At 46.7% G+C, this 14,475-nt stretch overlaps 1 protein-coding gene across 3 annotated transcripts in view; it reads right to left on the reverse strand.

Annotated features, from left to right (window-relative positions):
* The window catches only part of LOC134910412 (uncharacterized), a 286,525-nt gene that overhangs the window by 237,504 nt on the left and 34,546 nt on the right, over positions 1–14,475 (reverse strand). For all 3 annotated transcript variants that reach the window (XM_063918405.1, XM_063918404.1, XM_063918406.1), the window contains 4 exons: positions 10,074–10,240; positions 7,804–7,934; positions 7,231–7,397; positions 4,262–4,347 (listed from right to left, as the gene is read on the reverse strand). In XM_063918405.1, the coding sequence (XP_063774475.1) occupies positions 4,262–4,347; positions 7,231–7,397; positions 7,804–7,934; positions 10,074–10,240 (551 nt within the window). The remainder of the gene's footprint in view (positions 1–4,261; positions 4,348–7,230; positions 7,398–7,803; positions 7,935–10,073; positions 10,241–14,475) is intronic.

A 14,475-nucleotide genomic window follows, 5' to 3' on the forward strand; every position in this document is an offset into this window, starting at 1 on the left:
TTTCCGCCATTACCTTGGTAAATATTCTCGGTGCCGTGGAGAGACCAAACTGCAACGTCTGGAATTGGTAATGACAATCCTGTACCACAAATCTGAGGTACGCCTGATGAGGTGGATAAATGGGGACATGAAGATATGCATCCTTTATGTCCAGAGACACCATAAAATCCCCCCCTTCCAGGCTTGCGATGACAGCTCTGAGCGATTCCATCTTGAACTTGAACCTTTTCAGGTATATGTTCAGGGATTTTAAATTCAATATGGGTCTGACCGAACCGTCCGGTTTCGGTACCACAAACATGGTCGAATAATAACCCATCCCTTGTTGAAGGAGGGGAACCTTGACCACCACCTGTTGAAGATACAATTTGTGAATTGCAGCTAACACTATTTCCCTCTCTAAGGGGGGAGCTGGCAGGGCCGATTTGAGGTAACGGTGAGGGGGCATCTCTTCGAATTCCAGCTTGTATCCCTGAGACACAATCTTTATTGCCCAGGGATCCAACTGGGAGTGTACCCACTTGTGGCTGAAATTTCGGAGATGCGCCCCCACCGGGCCTAGCTCCGCCTGTGGAGCCCCAGCGTCATGCGGTTGATTTAGTGGAAGCCGGGGAGTACTGCATTTGGCAATACGGTGCTTTCTTAGGTTGTGAGGAAACATATGGCAAAAAATTTGACTTTCCAGCAGTAGCTGTGGAGACCAGGTCCGAGAGACCCTCCCCAAACAATTCCTCACCCTTGTAAGGTAAAACCTCCATGTGCCTTATTGAGTCGGCATCACCTGTCCATTGCCGAGTCCACAGGACCCTTCTGGCAGAAATCGACATAGCATTTATCCTAGAGCCCAGTAGACTAATGTCTCTTTGAGCATCTCTCATATATAGGACAGCATCTTTTATATGCCCCAGGGTCATTACTATAGTATCCTTGTCTAAGGTATCAAGTTCCTCAGATAAGGTATCCGTCCATGCTGCTACAGCACTACACACCCAGGCTGACGCAATTGCCGGCCTTAGTAAGGTACCTGAATGTGTATAAATGGACTTCAGGGTACCCTCTTGCTTTCTATCCGCAGCATCTTTCAGGGTGGCCGTATCCTGTGACGGCAGGGCTACCCTCTTTGATAAGCGTGTTAAAGCTTTGTCCACCCTAGGGGAGGATTCCCAGCGTAACCTGTCCGTTGGCGGGAAAGGATACGCCATAAGCATCCGTTTAGAAATCTGCAGTTTTTTATCTGGAGATTCCCAAGCCTTTTCACATAACTCATTTAGCTCGTGTGAAGGGGAAAGGTCACCACCTGCCTTTTTTCCCCATACATATGAACCCTCTTGTCAGGGACTGGGGTTTCCTCTGTGATGTGCAACACATCTTTAATTGCTATAATCATATAACGGATGGATTTAGCCAATTAAGGCTGTAACTTTGCATCATCGTAATCGACACTGGAGTCAGAATCCATGTCGGTATCAGTGTCAACAATTTGGGATAGTGGGCGCTTCTGAGACCCTGACGGCCTCTGCGACATAGGATCAGGCACGGGCTGAGATCCTGACTGTCCTAAGGCTTCAGCTTTATCTAACCTTTTATGCAAGGAATTAACATTATCATTTAAAACCTTCCACATATCCATCCAATCAGGTGTCGGCGCCGTCGGCGGAGACACCACATTCATTTGCTCCCGCTCTGTTTCCACATAGCCTTCCTCGTCAAACATGTCGACACAAGCGTACCGACACACCACACACACAGGGGATGCTCTTTTTGAAGACAGTTCCCCCACAAGGCCCTTTGGAGAGACAGAGAGAGAGTATGCCAGCACACACCCCAGTGCTATATAACCCAGGAATAACACAGTAACTTAATGTTAACCCAGTAGCCGCTGTTATAATGATTTTTGCGCCTAATTATGTGCCCCCCCTCTCTTTTTACCCTCTTCTACCGTGTATCTGCAGGGGAGAGCCTGGAGAGCTTCCTCTCAGCGGAGCTGTGGAGAAAAAATGGCGCTGGTGAGTGCTGAGGAAGAAGCCCCGCCCCCTCAGCGGCGGGCTTCTGTCCCGCGTTTATGTACAATATTATGGCGGGGGCTCATACATATATACAGTGCCCAACTGTATATATGTCAAACTTTTGCCAAGAGGTCCTAATTGCTGCCCAGGGCGCCCCCCCCTGCGCCCTGCACCCTTACAGTGACCGGAGTATGTGGGTGCATGTGGGAGCAATGGCGCACAGCTGCAGTGCTGTGCGCTACCTCACTGAAGACTGGAGTCTTCTGCCGCCGATTTCGACGTCTTCTTGCTTCTTATGCTCACCCGGCTTCTGTCTTCCGGCTCTGCGAGGGGGACGGCGGCGCGGCTCCGGGATCGGACGACGAGGGTGAGATCCTATGTACGATCCCTCTGGAGCTAATGGTGTCCAGTAGCCTAAGAAGCAGGACCTATCTGCAGAGAGTAGGGCTGCTTCTCTCCCCTCAGTCCCACGATGCAGGGAGTCTGTTGCCAGCAGAGCTCCCTGAAAATAAAAAACCTAACAAAATACTTTCTTACAGCAAGCTCAGGAGAGCTCACTAAGTAGCACCCAGCTCGTCCGGGCACAGATTCAAAACTGAGGTCTGGAGGAGGGACATAGAGGGAGGAGCCAGAGCACACCAGAATCTAAATTCTTTCTTAAAGTGCCCATGTCTCCTGCGGAGCCCGTCTATTCCCCATGATCCTTACGGAGTCCCCAGCATCCACTAGGACGTTAGAGAAATTATTTTATATAGAGTTGAACACAACTTGGGTGTAATTGCTGCTGAATTGCATGCACAGTGTGTATGCACTGTGGGGGTAATTCAGACCTGATTGCTAGGCTGTGTTTTCGTACAGTGGGCGATCAGGTCTAAACTGCGCATTTGTATGCACCGCAATGCGTAGGCGCGTCGCATGAGTACAAAGCAGATCGCCACTCAGCGATGGGTTTGTGCGAAGGATCCATTCCCACTGGCGTTCGCAAGGAGATTAACAGGAAGAAGGCATTTGCGGGTGTCAACTGACCGTTTTCTGGGAGTGTCTGGAAAAACACAGGCGTTCCCAAGCGTTTGCAGGGCGGGTGTCTGATGTAATTTCCGGTCCTGAGCAGGCTGAAGTGATCGCAGTGGCTGAGTAAGTCCTGGGCTGCGCAGAGACTGCACAAAATCTGTTTGTACAGCTCTGGTACACATGCGTTCGCACACTTGCACAGCTAAAATACCCTCCACCTGTAGGCGGTGACTATCTGATCGCAGCAGTGCAAAAAATCGCCTGCTAGCGATCAGGTCTGAATGACCCCCTGTGTGTATATATGCCTATACAGCGAGATGTACGCACTCCTGCGGCTGGACTGCCACTATCCGGGTGCCTCATTTCATCACTATCATTGTGCACTTGCACCAGCCCTATCCCTGGCATAAATTGGTCACACATGCTTGAGATGTGTATTTTTATGCCCATTTGTGACCAACTCACCATAAGTGTGTGTATGTTAATGGTTCTTGGTGAAAAATGTGAAACAGAGAATATGATATTAATAAAAATGGTAGTAATAATATGAGGGTGGTACAATAAGTAAGGTAACAAGACCTGTTCTCTATTACATTCTAGTCTCCCGCCAGGCCAGAGCAGGCAGACACTACTTCCCCTCACAGCCTGTGCCTCATAGCAGTCATCCTGTCCCAACATCAGGTGTAACATGGCGGGGCTGGCGGAAACATTATCAAACATTGAGGAGTGTAGTGTGATTAGACTTTTGCGTCTAAAGAGCACATCAGCATCTGAAATTTATCACCAACTTATCGAGGTGTACGGTGATAACGTTAAGTCACAGACACAAATTTGCTGCACCCCCTCTGATAATGACGTTAAGATGAGCAGTGATCTGGCCGGCCAAGCTCATCCACCACAGATGACAATATGTACCGCATTGATGGTCTGATTCAGGAGGACAGACGCATTGTCATTGACAAGTTGGCGATGAATTTCAGCTGCTGATGTGCCCTTCAGAAGCAGAAATCTGATCACACTAGGCACCTCAATGTTTGACCACGTATCTGCCAGCCCCGCCATCTTACATATGATGTTGGGACAGTATGACAGATATGGGGCGTAGTCTAATGGCCGTGAGGGGAAGCAGTGGTCTACCTGCTCTGGCAGGAGATTAGAATAGAGAACATTACACACCTCAGAGGTCTTGTTATTTTACTTATTCTACCACTCTTGTACATATTGCACAATGTAAGATGTACAACCTTAGGATCCAAATCTGTTGGTGGCTTAAACAGGCAGCTCCTTGCATGGTCACCAAACTCGGACAGCTTTATAATGTCTCCACAACCTGCAAAATAAACATGTGACATATCAGGTACCGCGACTGTTCTGTTTAATACACAAAAGTCTCTGTGAACCAGTATTCTCACTACATGTGAGTAGTTATAGCATGTGCAAAGTGTGAAAGTATAGCTATACAGCAACTACTACTCAGCAACAGTGATCTCTTCACAGCAAGTCACCTTGATCTCTTATAGCATGAACAGGAAGCAGCACTGAGAGTGCTGAGAGAGAAACTCTGGAGGAGATGTATCAAGCCTCAGAGACATATAAAGTGGAGAAGTTGCCCAAAGTAATCCACCAGCCTCTAAAACCGGATACACCCTTGGCCCGATCAGTTGATAATTGTATAATGGGCCCGATAATTGCATACCTCCCAACTGTCCTGATTTTCGCAGGACAGTCCTGTTATTTTTGGGTATGTCCCGCTGTCCCTTCCACTGGCCGCACTGTCCCAGTGTCTATTCCAGTGAGCCAGAGGGACTGCAGGCTTGCCAGCAGCTTACATAGCGCTTCCCGTGTCCCCACTGTTACAGAAATGGGAGGCGTGACTCGCAATCGTGGCATTCACACAAAGCCACGCACCTTTTAACCAGGCCACACCCCATTTTGAGGTCCCGCCTTCAGGGCTACGGCTATTGGGAGGTATGTAATTGTAAAGTGTGTATGCAGAAACATTAGCCGATAAATGGCTTCAAATGCGATTGGGAGGTCAGGCTTTGATGTCCTGCTTCACAATCTCATTCACCAACCTCCTGATCCAGTTGAATACACCTGAAGACATCACATGCGGAGCCTGATTAAGAGGTGGACGCAATGCCCATGTTTGTGCAGCTGGTGGATGCTTTTTGTACTGCACATGTGTCGGAGTGACACTGCACTCGCGTGGCTATCGCAGCAACGATTTGGAGGCAAAGTGATTGACAGTCAATGTGTGTTTATGGAACACTCATGACCTTTTCATTTCCAACTCCCTACACCTACTAGCCATTACTGAAACTTGGATTACACCCTCTGACACTACTTCTGCTGCTGCTCTCTCTAGACACATCTACTCTAGAAAATAGAGTAGCCAGTATTTAGCAAGTATAGAAACAAAATAATCCACCCAAACCCAAATCTCTCTGCACATGTAACATCTGCCCCACCTGCCCTCTTCCCTCATGTGCTTATACTTTTCTTACTTTAATAATCCTCAACTGCCCAGATCCCACAGTTTTTTGACCACCTGGAACTTATCTCTATGTTTACTGGTGTAGTTATGCTTAGTTGCCCTGTACTTGTCCTATATTGTATTCAACTGTAAGTCACTGTTTTCCTATTTTTTATGTGCATATGTACTCTGTAATTGGGCGCTGCGGAACCCTGGTGGCGCCATATAAATAAAGGATAATAATAATAATAATAATAATAATAATGGAAGTTAACAGGGGGTGGCTTGTAAAACACAGGCATGTCACGGGTGTTTCTGAGCATGTTGCAGCCAGAGGCTGTGTCTTCGCAGCTGGACTGGCCCCATTTCTTAATACAGACAGACATCCTGAGCAGCTATGGGGCCAGAAGTTCATACTGCAACTGTCGTATGACCGATGTTGTCAATGACGAGTCTCTATACACAAGCGACAAATTAGAGATGCATTTGTAGGTGCCTCTGTACAATTCCCAGCAGCAGTGGCATTAGCATATTTTCGCAGTACTGCTGCATATGAAGATTCAGTCACGAGGGATTTGCATCCACATTTGAATCAGGCCAACTGAGGTACACACTGATCCAATGATTGCTCAGGCCAAACGAGGCACACACCAATACAGTGATCGCTCAGGACAAATTAGGTACGCAGAGATCCGACGATCACTCTTTTGGATCTGCAGAATTTATCTGCAAGTGTGTACCCGGTTTTGCTGTCATTTATCTACATTAGCACAGTCTTTGAACAGACAGAGGGGGTAATTCAGAGTTGATCGCAGCAGCAAATTTTTTAGCAGTTGGGCAAAACCATGTGCACTGCAGGGTAGGCAGATATAACATGTGCAGAGAGAGTTAGATTGGATGTGGTGTGTTCAATCTGCAATCTAAATTGCAGTGTAAAAATAAAGCAGCCAGTATTTACCCTGCACAGAAACAATATTACCCACCCAAATCTAACTCTCTCTGCACATGTTATATCTGCCTCCCCTGCAGTGCACATGGTTTTGCCCAACTGCTAAAAAATTTCCTGCTGCGATCAACATGGAATTACCCCTCATGTGCACTGCAGGGGGGCAGATATAACATGTGCGGAGAGAGATTTGGGTGGGATGTGTTCAATCTGAAATCTAAATTGCAGTGTAAAAATACAGCAGCCAGTATTTACTCTGCACCGAAACAATATAACCCTCCCAAATCTAACTCTCTCTGCACATGTTATATCTGCCCCTCCCCCTGCAGTGCACATGGGGGGTAATTCCAAGTTGATCGCAGCAGGAAAATTTTTAGCAGTTGGCCAAAACCATGTGCACTGCAGGGGGGGGCAGATATAACATGTGCAGAGAGAGATAGATTTGGGTGTGGTGAGTTCAATCTGCAATCTAAATTGCAGTGTAAAAATAAAGCAGCCAGTATTTACCCTGCACAGAAACAAAATAACCCACCCAAATCTAACTCTCTCTGCAAATGTTATATCTGCCCCCCCTGCAGTGCACATGGTTTTGCCCAACTGCTAAAAATTTTCCTGCTGCGATCAACTTGGAATTACCCCCATATGGTTTTGCCCAACTGCTAACAAATTTGCTGCTGCGATCAACTCTGAATTAGGCCCAGAATCTGAACAGTTGCTTTGGGCAACTATTGCACTTTGGTTAATCAAATGACAACATTTATGGGTTGGAACCCTGATGTAGGAAGCTGTACCTCGGTAAGCAAAAACACAGGAGACGTTTGCTGCTGACATGTCCATATCTAATTCATACTCGGGGACCCTCCAGTTACCACTGAGGACAGTCTCATCCAGTGGATCTGTTTTTGATCTTCTTGTTAAAAGATCCATGTACGATCCTGAGATTGTGTGTTTTGGATTGCTGCAAAAAATGGTAAATGCAGAAAAGTATTTATAAAGTGATTGTATAAAACAATACGTAAATGTAAAAATATCGACTTCATTTGCCAACAGTGGCTAAAAAACAAACAGCTGGTCATGCCTTGGGCATGTCATACAGGCGCTGCGCTGACACAGTGAAGTGACCCAGGAATTCTCCAGTCACACAGAGACACAGCCTGTAATGTTATCTGAGAACAATCTCTCCAGTGTAGCTGTGTATGAGCATTCCCCATTTACATTAATGTGTCAGCGCAGAGCATTTTAAGCCCTATTTTCAGCGTTCATAGCGTCTGCATTACATCACACTTAACATTAGACTGCATTATTTTAGGAGTTCTTTTACGTTCATTTTACTAATTTAGGTCTATTTTGCCGATTTATCTTACCTTCCTTTAATAGAGACCGGTCTGTAAAATGCAGTCAGAGTAATAGGACACTCATAAGTCATCTGCTCCTGGGCATCTGCAAACTGGGCACAAAATGGCAGCTGTGCGCGTGTAACAATAATGCTGTACACCTAAACATCACAAGAAAGTATTAAGCATTCATATTTATACTATGCAACACTAATAAGTATTTGGAATTAACGTATATGGGGCCTAATCCAGCAGGTGACTTCCAGACAAGGATGGTCATTCCGAGTTGATCGCTCGCTAGCAGTTTTTAGCAGCCGTGCAAACGCTATGTCGCCTCCCACTGGGAGTGTATTTTAGCTTAGCAAAAGTGCGAACGAAAGGATCGCAGAGCAGCGGCAAAATTTTTTTGTGCAGTTTTAGAGTAGCTCAATACCTACTACACTCAGCGCTTGCGATGACTTCAGACTATTCAGTTCCTGTTTTGACATCACAAACACGCCCTGCGTTCGCCCAGCCAAGCCTGTGTTTTTCCTGGCACGCCTGCGTTTTTTCGAACACTCCCTGAAAACGGTCAGTTGACACCCAGAAACGCCCACTTCATGTCAATCACTGTGCGGCCAGCAATGCGATTGAAAAGCTTCGCTAGACTTTGTGTGAAACTACACCATTCGTTGTAATAGTACTTTGCGCGTGCGCATTGCGCCGCATGCGCAGAAGTGGCATTTTTTTGCCTCATTGCTGCACAGCGAATGAATGCAGCTAGCGATCAACTTGGAATGACCACCAAGAACCCCTCTCTTTTAAATATAGGTGACTGAATTTCTGGATGGGAAATTGGGGAGAGGGGTGTCCTCTCTTTCAAATTGGTTGCCCCATAAAAGCTAATGTCAGTGTGAGCAGCAGACATTAACCCTACTCTTCAGAAAAATAATTCTTCTCAATTTGCCATCCATCATTTCAATCACCTATATTTAAAAGAGAGGGGCCCTTGTCTGGAAATCACCTATAAGCAACAGACAATATCAAATGGCGCTATGGTAATATTACATTGCTCAGGTGTAGCCAATGCAAATGAAATACACAAGAGATAGGTATATGGTTTTAACCTCTTTAAATAACTTTTGTGAAAACTACAAATGTATGATCGTTTACTTTTATAAGATTTATTTTGCCACTGGGGCCAAGCAGCGCATAACTGAGATAAACAGAGCAAGAGTGAAAGGAACAAATGAAGGCAGACAGTGGATGTCTTTGTGGTCAAGACTGGTCATGTAGCTACCATACCACTCATGCTGCACCGGTACGCCAGGGACTGGTACGCCAACCAATGCTTGCAGTAAATGCAGGGGACGCCATTTCCAAGTGCTGTCCAAGAATTCACTCTCGTGGTGCCCTTCTCCATCACTACAATGCACCTGCCCACAAGTCCAGTGAAGTGGTGAATTTTCTGACCCATGAATGCTTCAGGAGCTTGGCCATCCACCATTCAATCCAGACCTGGTCCCCTGTGACTTCTTTATGGTCCCACAAATCAGACCTCATTCAGGTCCGGCTGTTATTCCATACTGATGCACAACGTACAAATGCACATGAACGTGCACGAACAGGCCCTGCAACACAGGATGCAGACACAGCATCAGACTGTCATTAATTGACAGTCTGATGCTGTTTGGGGGTGGCGACGGCCTCCGTTTGTAAAAATGGAGGCATGTCGCCGCCATTTAGGGGAGGGAAGAGGTCAAGGATCACCGTCAATGTACAGGGATTTTCTGACCTCTGCCTTAGGCAGCCTGCGCATCCCCAAGATATGTGGGATTCGTTTTGAGTCACCAGAAGCTGCAGTGGAGACCATGTAGAACACATACCTGCTTCGAACTGGTCCAGCTGCTTCACCAAGTGGTTTGAGTGCATACAACTGTGCATAGACGCTTCTGGCCAATACTTTGAAAAAATGTAATGTTCACTATGTTTCTAAATATAATACATTTTGTGCATCTGGAAACCTATTGCACACCCCTCGTAGATTGTAAACTAGTATGAGCAGGGCCCTCTCACTACATCTTCTATATATAATTATGCTAACAGCGCACTGTTATTAGGTATCTATGTGGTTTACATACTGTCTGTATTAGTCTGTAATTATTACCCTGTCATCAAATGTAACCCCTTTGTATGGTGCTATGGAACCCTTGTTATCCCTATTAAAAAAAATAAAAATAAAATAATAATAGTTTCATTTTAGTTTTTTATTATCTAGAAGGGAATTAAGATTCATAGCATATGGTAATGTAACATATCACCTGTGATTTGGTGCCATCAGCAGAAAGGACAAGCACTTCTATAACTGTATCTCCAACTGCGATGGAGACTGGCTTATTGTCATCATGCCCATTCACAGTTACTTTCATCTGACTGTCTTGGACCGAAGGCTCTACACTTATACTGCGTTGGAAATATGGCACGTTACCTAGTTGTGGAACACAAGAGAATTTTAAATCGATGAAACTGATTGCCACCAAAATACATGATAAGCAATGGTATGGCATCCCTGGGGGATGCAATTAATATACTGGCTGTCGGAACCCCGGCATTCAGGAGACCAATGCCAGAATCCCGACGCCGGAATCCCAACAGCCGGTGAAATGCTGCTGCTCGGAATCCCAACAAAGGCAGGGTATTCCCACTCGGTTGGTGGGGCCACGACACCAACCGAGTGGGAATATAATCTGTTGCAATCAAAGCATACCACCAGGCCTGAAGCGCAGCGAGCCAGCAAGGGGACACGCTGCCGTGATTCTGACAGACGAGACGCCGCTGACGGTATAGTGATAGTCGGCATCCCTTCTGCCGGTTAATCATATGTATTCTTCCATCCCTGGTTTAGTATGCAGATAATAAGAATTTACTTACCGATAATTCTATTTCTCGGAGTCCGTAGTGGATGCTGGGGTTCCTGAAAGGACCATGGGGAATAGCGGCTCCGCAGGAGACAGGGCACAAAAAAGTAAAGCTTTTACCAGATCAGGTGGTGTGCACTGGCTCCTCCCCCTATGACCCTCCTCCAGACTCCAGTTAGGTACTGTGCCCGGACGAGCGTACACAATAAGGGAGGCAATTTGAATCCCGGGTAAGACTCATACCAGCCACACCAATCACACCGTACAACTTGTGATCTAAACCCAGTTAACAGTATGATAACAGAAAGAGCCTCTTAAAGATGGCTCCTTAACAATATAACCCGAATTTGTTAACAATAACTATGTACAGTATTGCAGATAATCCGCACTTGGGATGGGCGCCCAGCATCCACTACGGACTCCGAGAAATAGAATTATCGGTAAGTAAATTCTTATTTTCTCTATCGTCCTAAGTGGATGCTGGGGTTCCTGAAAGGACCATGGGGATTATACCAAAGCTCCCAAACGGGCGGGAGAGTGCGGATGACTCTGCAGCACCGAATGAGAGAATTCCAAGTCCTCTTTTGCCAGGGTATCAAATTTGTAGAATTTTACAAACGTGTTTTCCCCCGACCACGTAGCTGCTCGGCAGAATTGTAATGCCGAGACCCCTCGGGCAGCCGCCCAAGATGAGCCCACCTTCCTTGTGGAATGGGCCTTAACAGATTTAGGCTGTGGCAGGCCTGCCACAGAATGAGCAAGTTGAATTGTGTTACAAATCCAACGAGCAATCGTCTGCTTAGAAGCAGGGGCACCCAACTTGTTGGGTGCATATAGTATCAACAGCGAGTCAGATTTTCTGACTTCAGCCGTCCTTGAAATGTATATTTTTAAGGCTCTGACAACGTCCAACAACTTGGAGTCCTCCAAGTCGCCAGTGGCCGCAGGCACCACAATAGGTTGGTTCAGGTGAAACGCTGATACCACCTTAGGGAGAAAATGCGGACGAGTCCTCAGTTCTGCCCTATCCGAATGGAAGATTAGATAAGGGCTTTTATAAGATAAAGCCGCCAATTCAGATACTCTCCTGGCGGAAGCCAGGGCCAGTAACATAGTCACTTTCCATGTGAGATATTTAAAATCCACCTTTTTCAATGGTTCAAACCAATGGGATTTGAGGAAATCTAAAACTACTTTTAGATCCCACGGTGCCACCGGAGGCACCACAGGAGGCTGTATATGCAGTACTCCTTTAACAAAAGTCTGTACCTCAGGAACTGAGGCCAATTCTTTTTGGAAGAATATTGACAGGGCCGAAATTTGAACCTTAATAGATCTCAATTTGAGACCCATAGACAATCCTGATTGTAGGAAATGTAGGAAACGACCCAGTTGAAATTCCTCCGTCGGAACACTCCGATCCTCGCACCACGCGACATATTTTCGCCAAATGCGGTGATAATGTTTCGCGGTGACTTCCTTCCTTGCCTTAATCAAGGTAGGAATGACTTCTTCTGGAATGCCTTTCCCTTTTAGGATCTGGCGTTCAACCGCCATGCCGTCAAACGCAGCCGCGGTAAGTCTTGAAAGAGACAGGGACCCTGTTGTAGCAGGTCCCTTCTCCGAAGTAGAGGGCACGGGTCGTCCGTGACCAACTCTTGAAGTTCCGGGTACCAAGTCCTTCTTGGCCAATCCGGAGCCACTAGTATTGTTCTTACTCCTCCTCACCGTATAATCTTCAATACCTTTGGTATGAGAGGCAGAGGAGGAAACACATATACTGATTTGTACACCCAAGGTGTTACCAGTGCGTCCACAGCTATTGCCTGTGGATCTCTTGACCTGGCGCAATACTTGTCCAGTTTCTTGTTGAGGCGAGACGCCATCATGTCTACCATTGGTCTTTCCCAACAGTTTATTAGCATGTGGAAGACTTCTGGATGAAGACCCCCCTCTCCCGGGTGAATATCGTGTCTGCTGAGGAAGTCTGCTTCCCAGTTGTCCACGCCCGGGAAGAACACTGCTGACAGTGCTATTACGTGATTCTCCGCCCAGCGAAGAATCTTGGCAGCTTCTGCCATTGCACTCCTGCTTCTTGTGCCGCCCTGTCTGTTTACATGGGCGACCGCCGTGATGTTGTCCGACTGAATCAACACCGGTTTTCCTTGCAGGAGTGGTTCCGCCTGGCTTAGAGCATTTTAGATTGCTCTTAGTACCAGAATGTTTATGTGAAGAGACTTTTCCAGGTTCGTCCATACCCCCTGGAAGTTTCTTCCTTGTGTGACTGCTCCCCAACCTCTCAGGCTGGCGTCCGTGGTCACCAGGATCAAATCCTGTATGCCGAATCTGCGGCCCTCCAATAGATGAGCCTTTTGCAACCACCACAGAAGATATACCCTTGTCCTTGGCGACAGGGTTATTCGCAGGTGCATCTGAGGATGCGACCCTGACCATTTGTCCAACAGATCCCTTTGGAAAATTCTTGCATGGAATCTGCCGAATGGAATTGCTTCGTAAAAAGCCACCATTTTTCCCAGGACTCTTGTGCATTGATGTACAGACACCTTTCCTGGTTTTAGGAGGTTCCTGACAGGTCGGATAACTCCTTGGCTTTTTCCTCGGGAAGAAAAACCTTTTTCTGAACCGTGTCCAGAGTCATCCCTAGGAACAGCAGACGTATCGTCGGAAAACAGCTGCGATTCTTGGAATATTTAGAATCCAGTCGTGCCGTCGAAGAACTACTTTAGATAGTGCTCTTCCGACCTCCAACTGTTCTCTGGAACTTGCCCTTTTTAGGTCGTGCAAGTAAGGGATAATTTAGATGCCTTTTTTCTTTGAAGAAACATCTATTTCGGCCATTACCTTGGTAAAAAGGCCCGGGGTGCCGTGGATAATTCAAACGGCATCGTCTGAAACTGATATTGACAGTTCTGTACCACGAACCAGAGGTACCCTTGATGAGAAGGACAAAATTTGGACATGGAGGTAATCCTTGATGTCCAGGGACACCATATAGTCCCCTTTTTTCCGGTTCGCTATCACTGCTCTGAGTGACTTTATCTCGATTTGAACCTTTTATGTAAGTGTTCAAAACATTTTAGATTTAGACTATGTGTCACCAAGCCGTCTGGCTTCAGTACCACAATATAGTGTGGAAAAATAATACCCTTTTCCTTGTCGTAGGAGGGGTACTTTGATTATCACCTGCTGGATATACAGCTTGTGAATTGTTTCCAATGCTGCCTCCCTGTCGGAGGGAGCCGTTGGTAAAGCAGACTTCAGGAACCTGCGAGGAGAAGATGTCTCGACTCTCCAATCTTTACCCCTGGGATAATACTCGTACGATCTAGGGGTCAACTTGCGAGTGATCCCACTGCGCCCTGAGACTCTTGAGACTACCCCCCCACCTTGAGTCCGCTTGCACGGCCCCAGCGTCATGCTGAGGACTTGGCAGACGCGGTGGAGGGCTTCTTTTCCTGGGAAAGGGCTGCCTGCTGCAGTCTACTTCCCTTACCTCTATGTCTGGGCAGATATGACTGGCCTTTTGCCTGCATGCCCTCATGGGAAAGGAAAGATTGAGGCTGAAAAGACGGTGTCTTTTTTAGCTGAGATGTAACTTGGGGTAAAAAAGGTTGGATTTCCCAGCTGTTGCTGTGGTCCCCAGGTCCGATGGACCGACCCCCAAATAACTCCTTCCCTTTATACAGCAATACTTCCATCTGCCGTATGGGATCTGTATCACCTGACCACTGTCGTGTCCCTGACATCTTCTGGGAGATATGGACAACGCACTTATCTTGATGCC

Source organism: Pseudophryne corroboree, chromosome 4 (assembly GCF_028390025.1).
Source record: "Pseudophryne corroboree isolate aPseCor3 chromosome 4, aPseCor3.hap2, whole genome shotgun sequence".
In the NCBI taxonomy this organism is placed as follows: Eukaryota; Metazoa; Chordata; class Amphibia; order Anura; family Myobatrachidae; genus Pseudophryne; species Pseudophryne corroboree.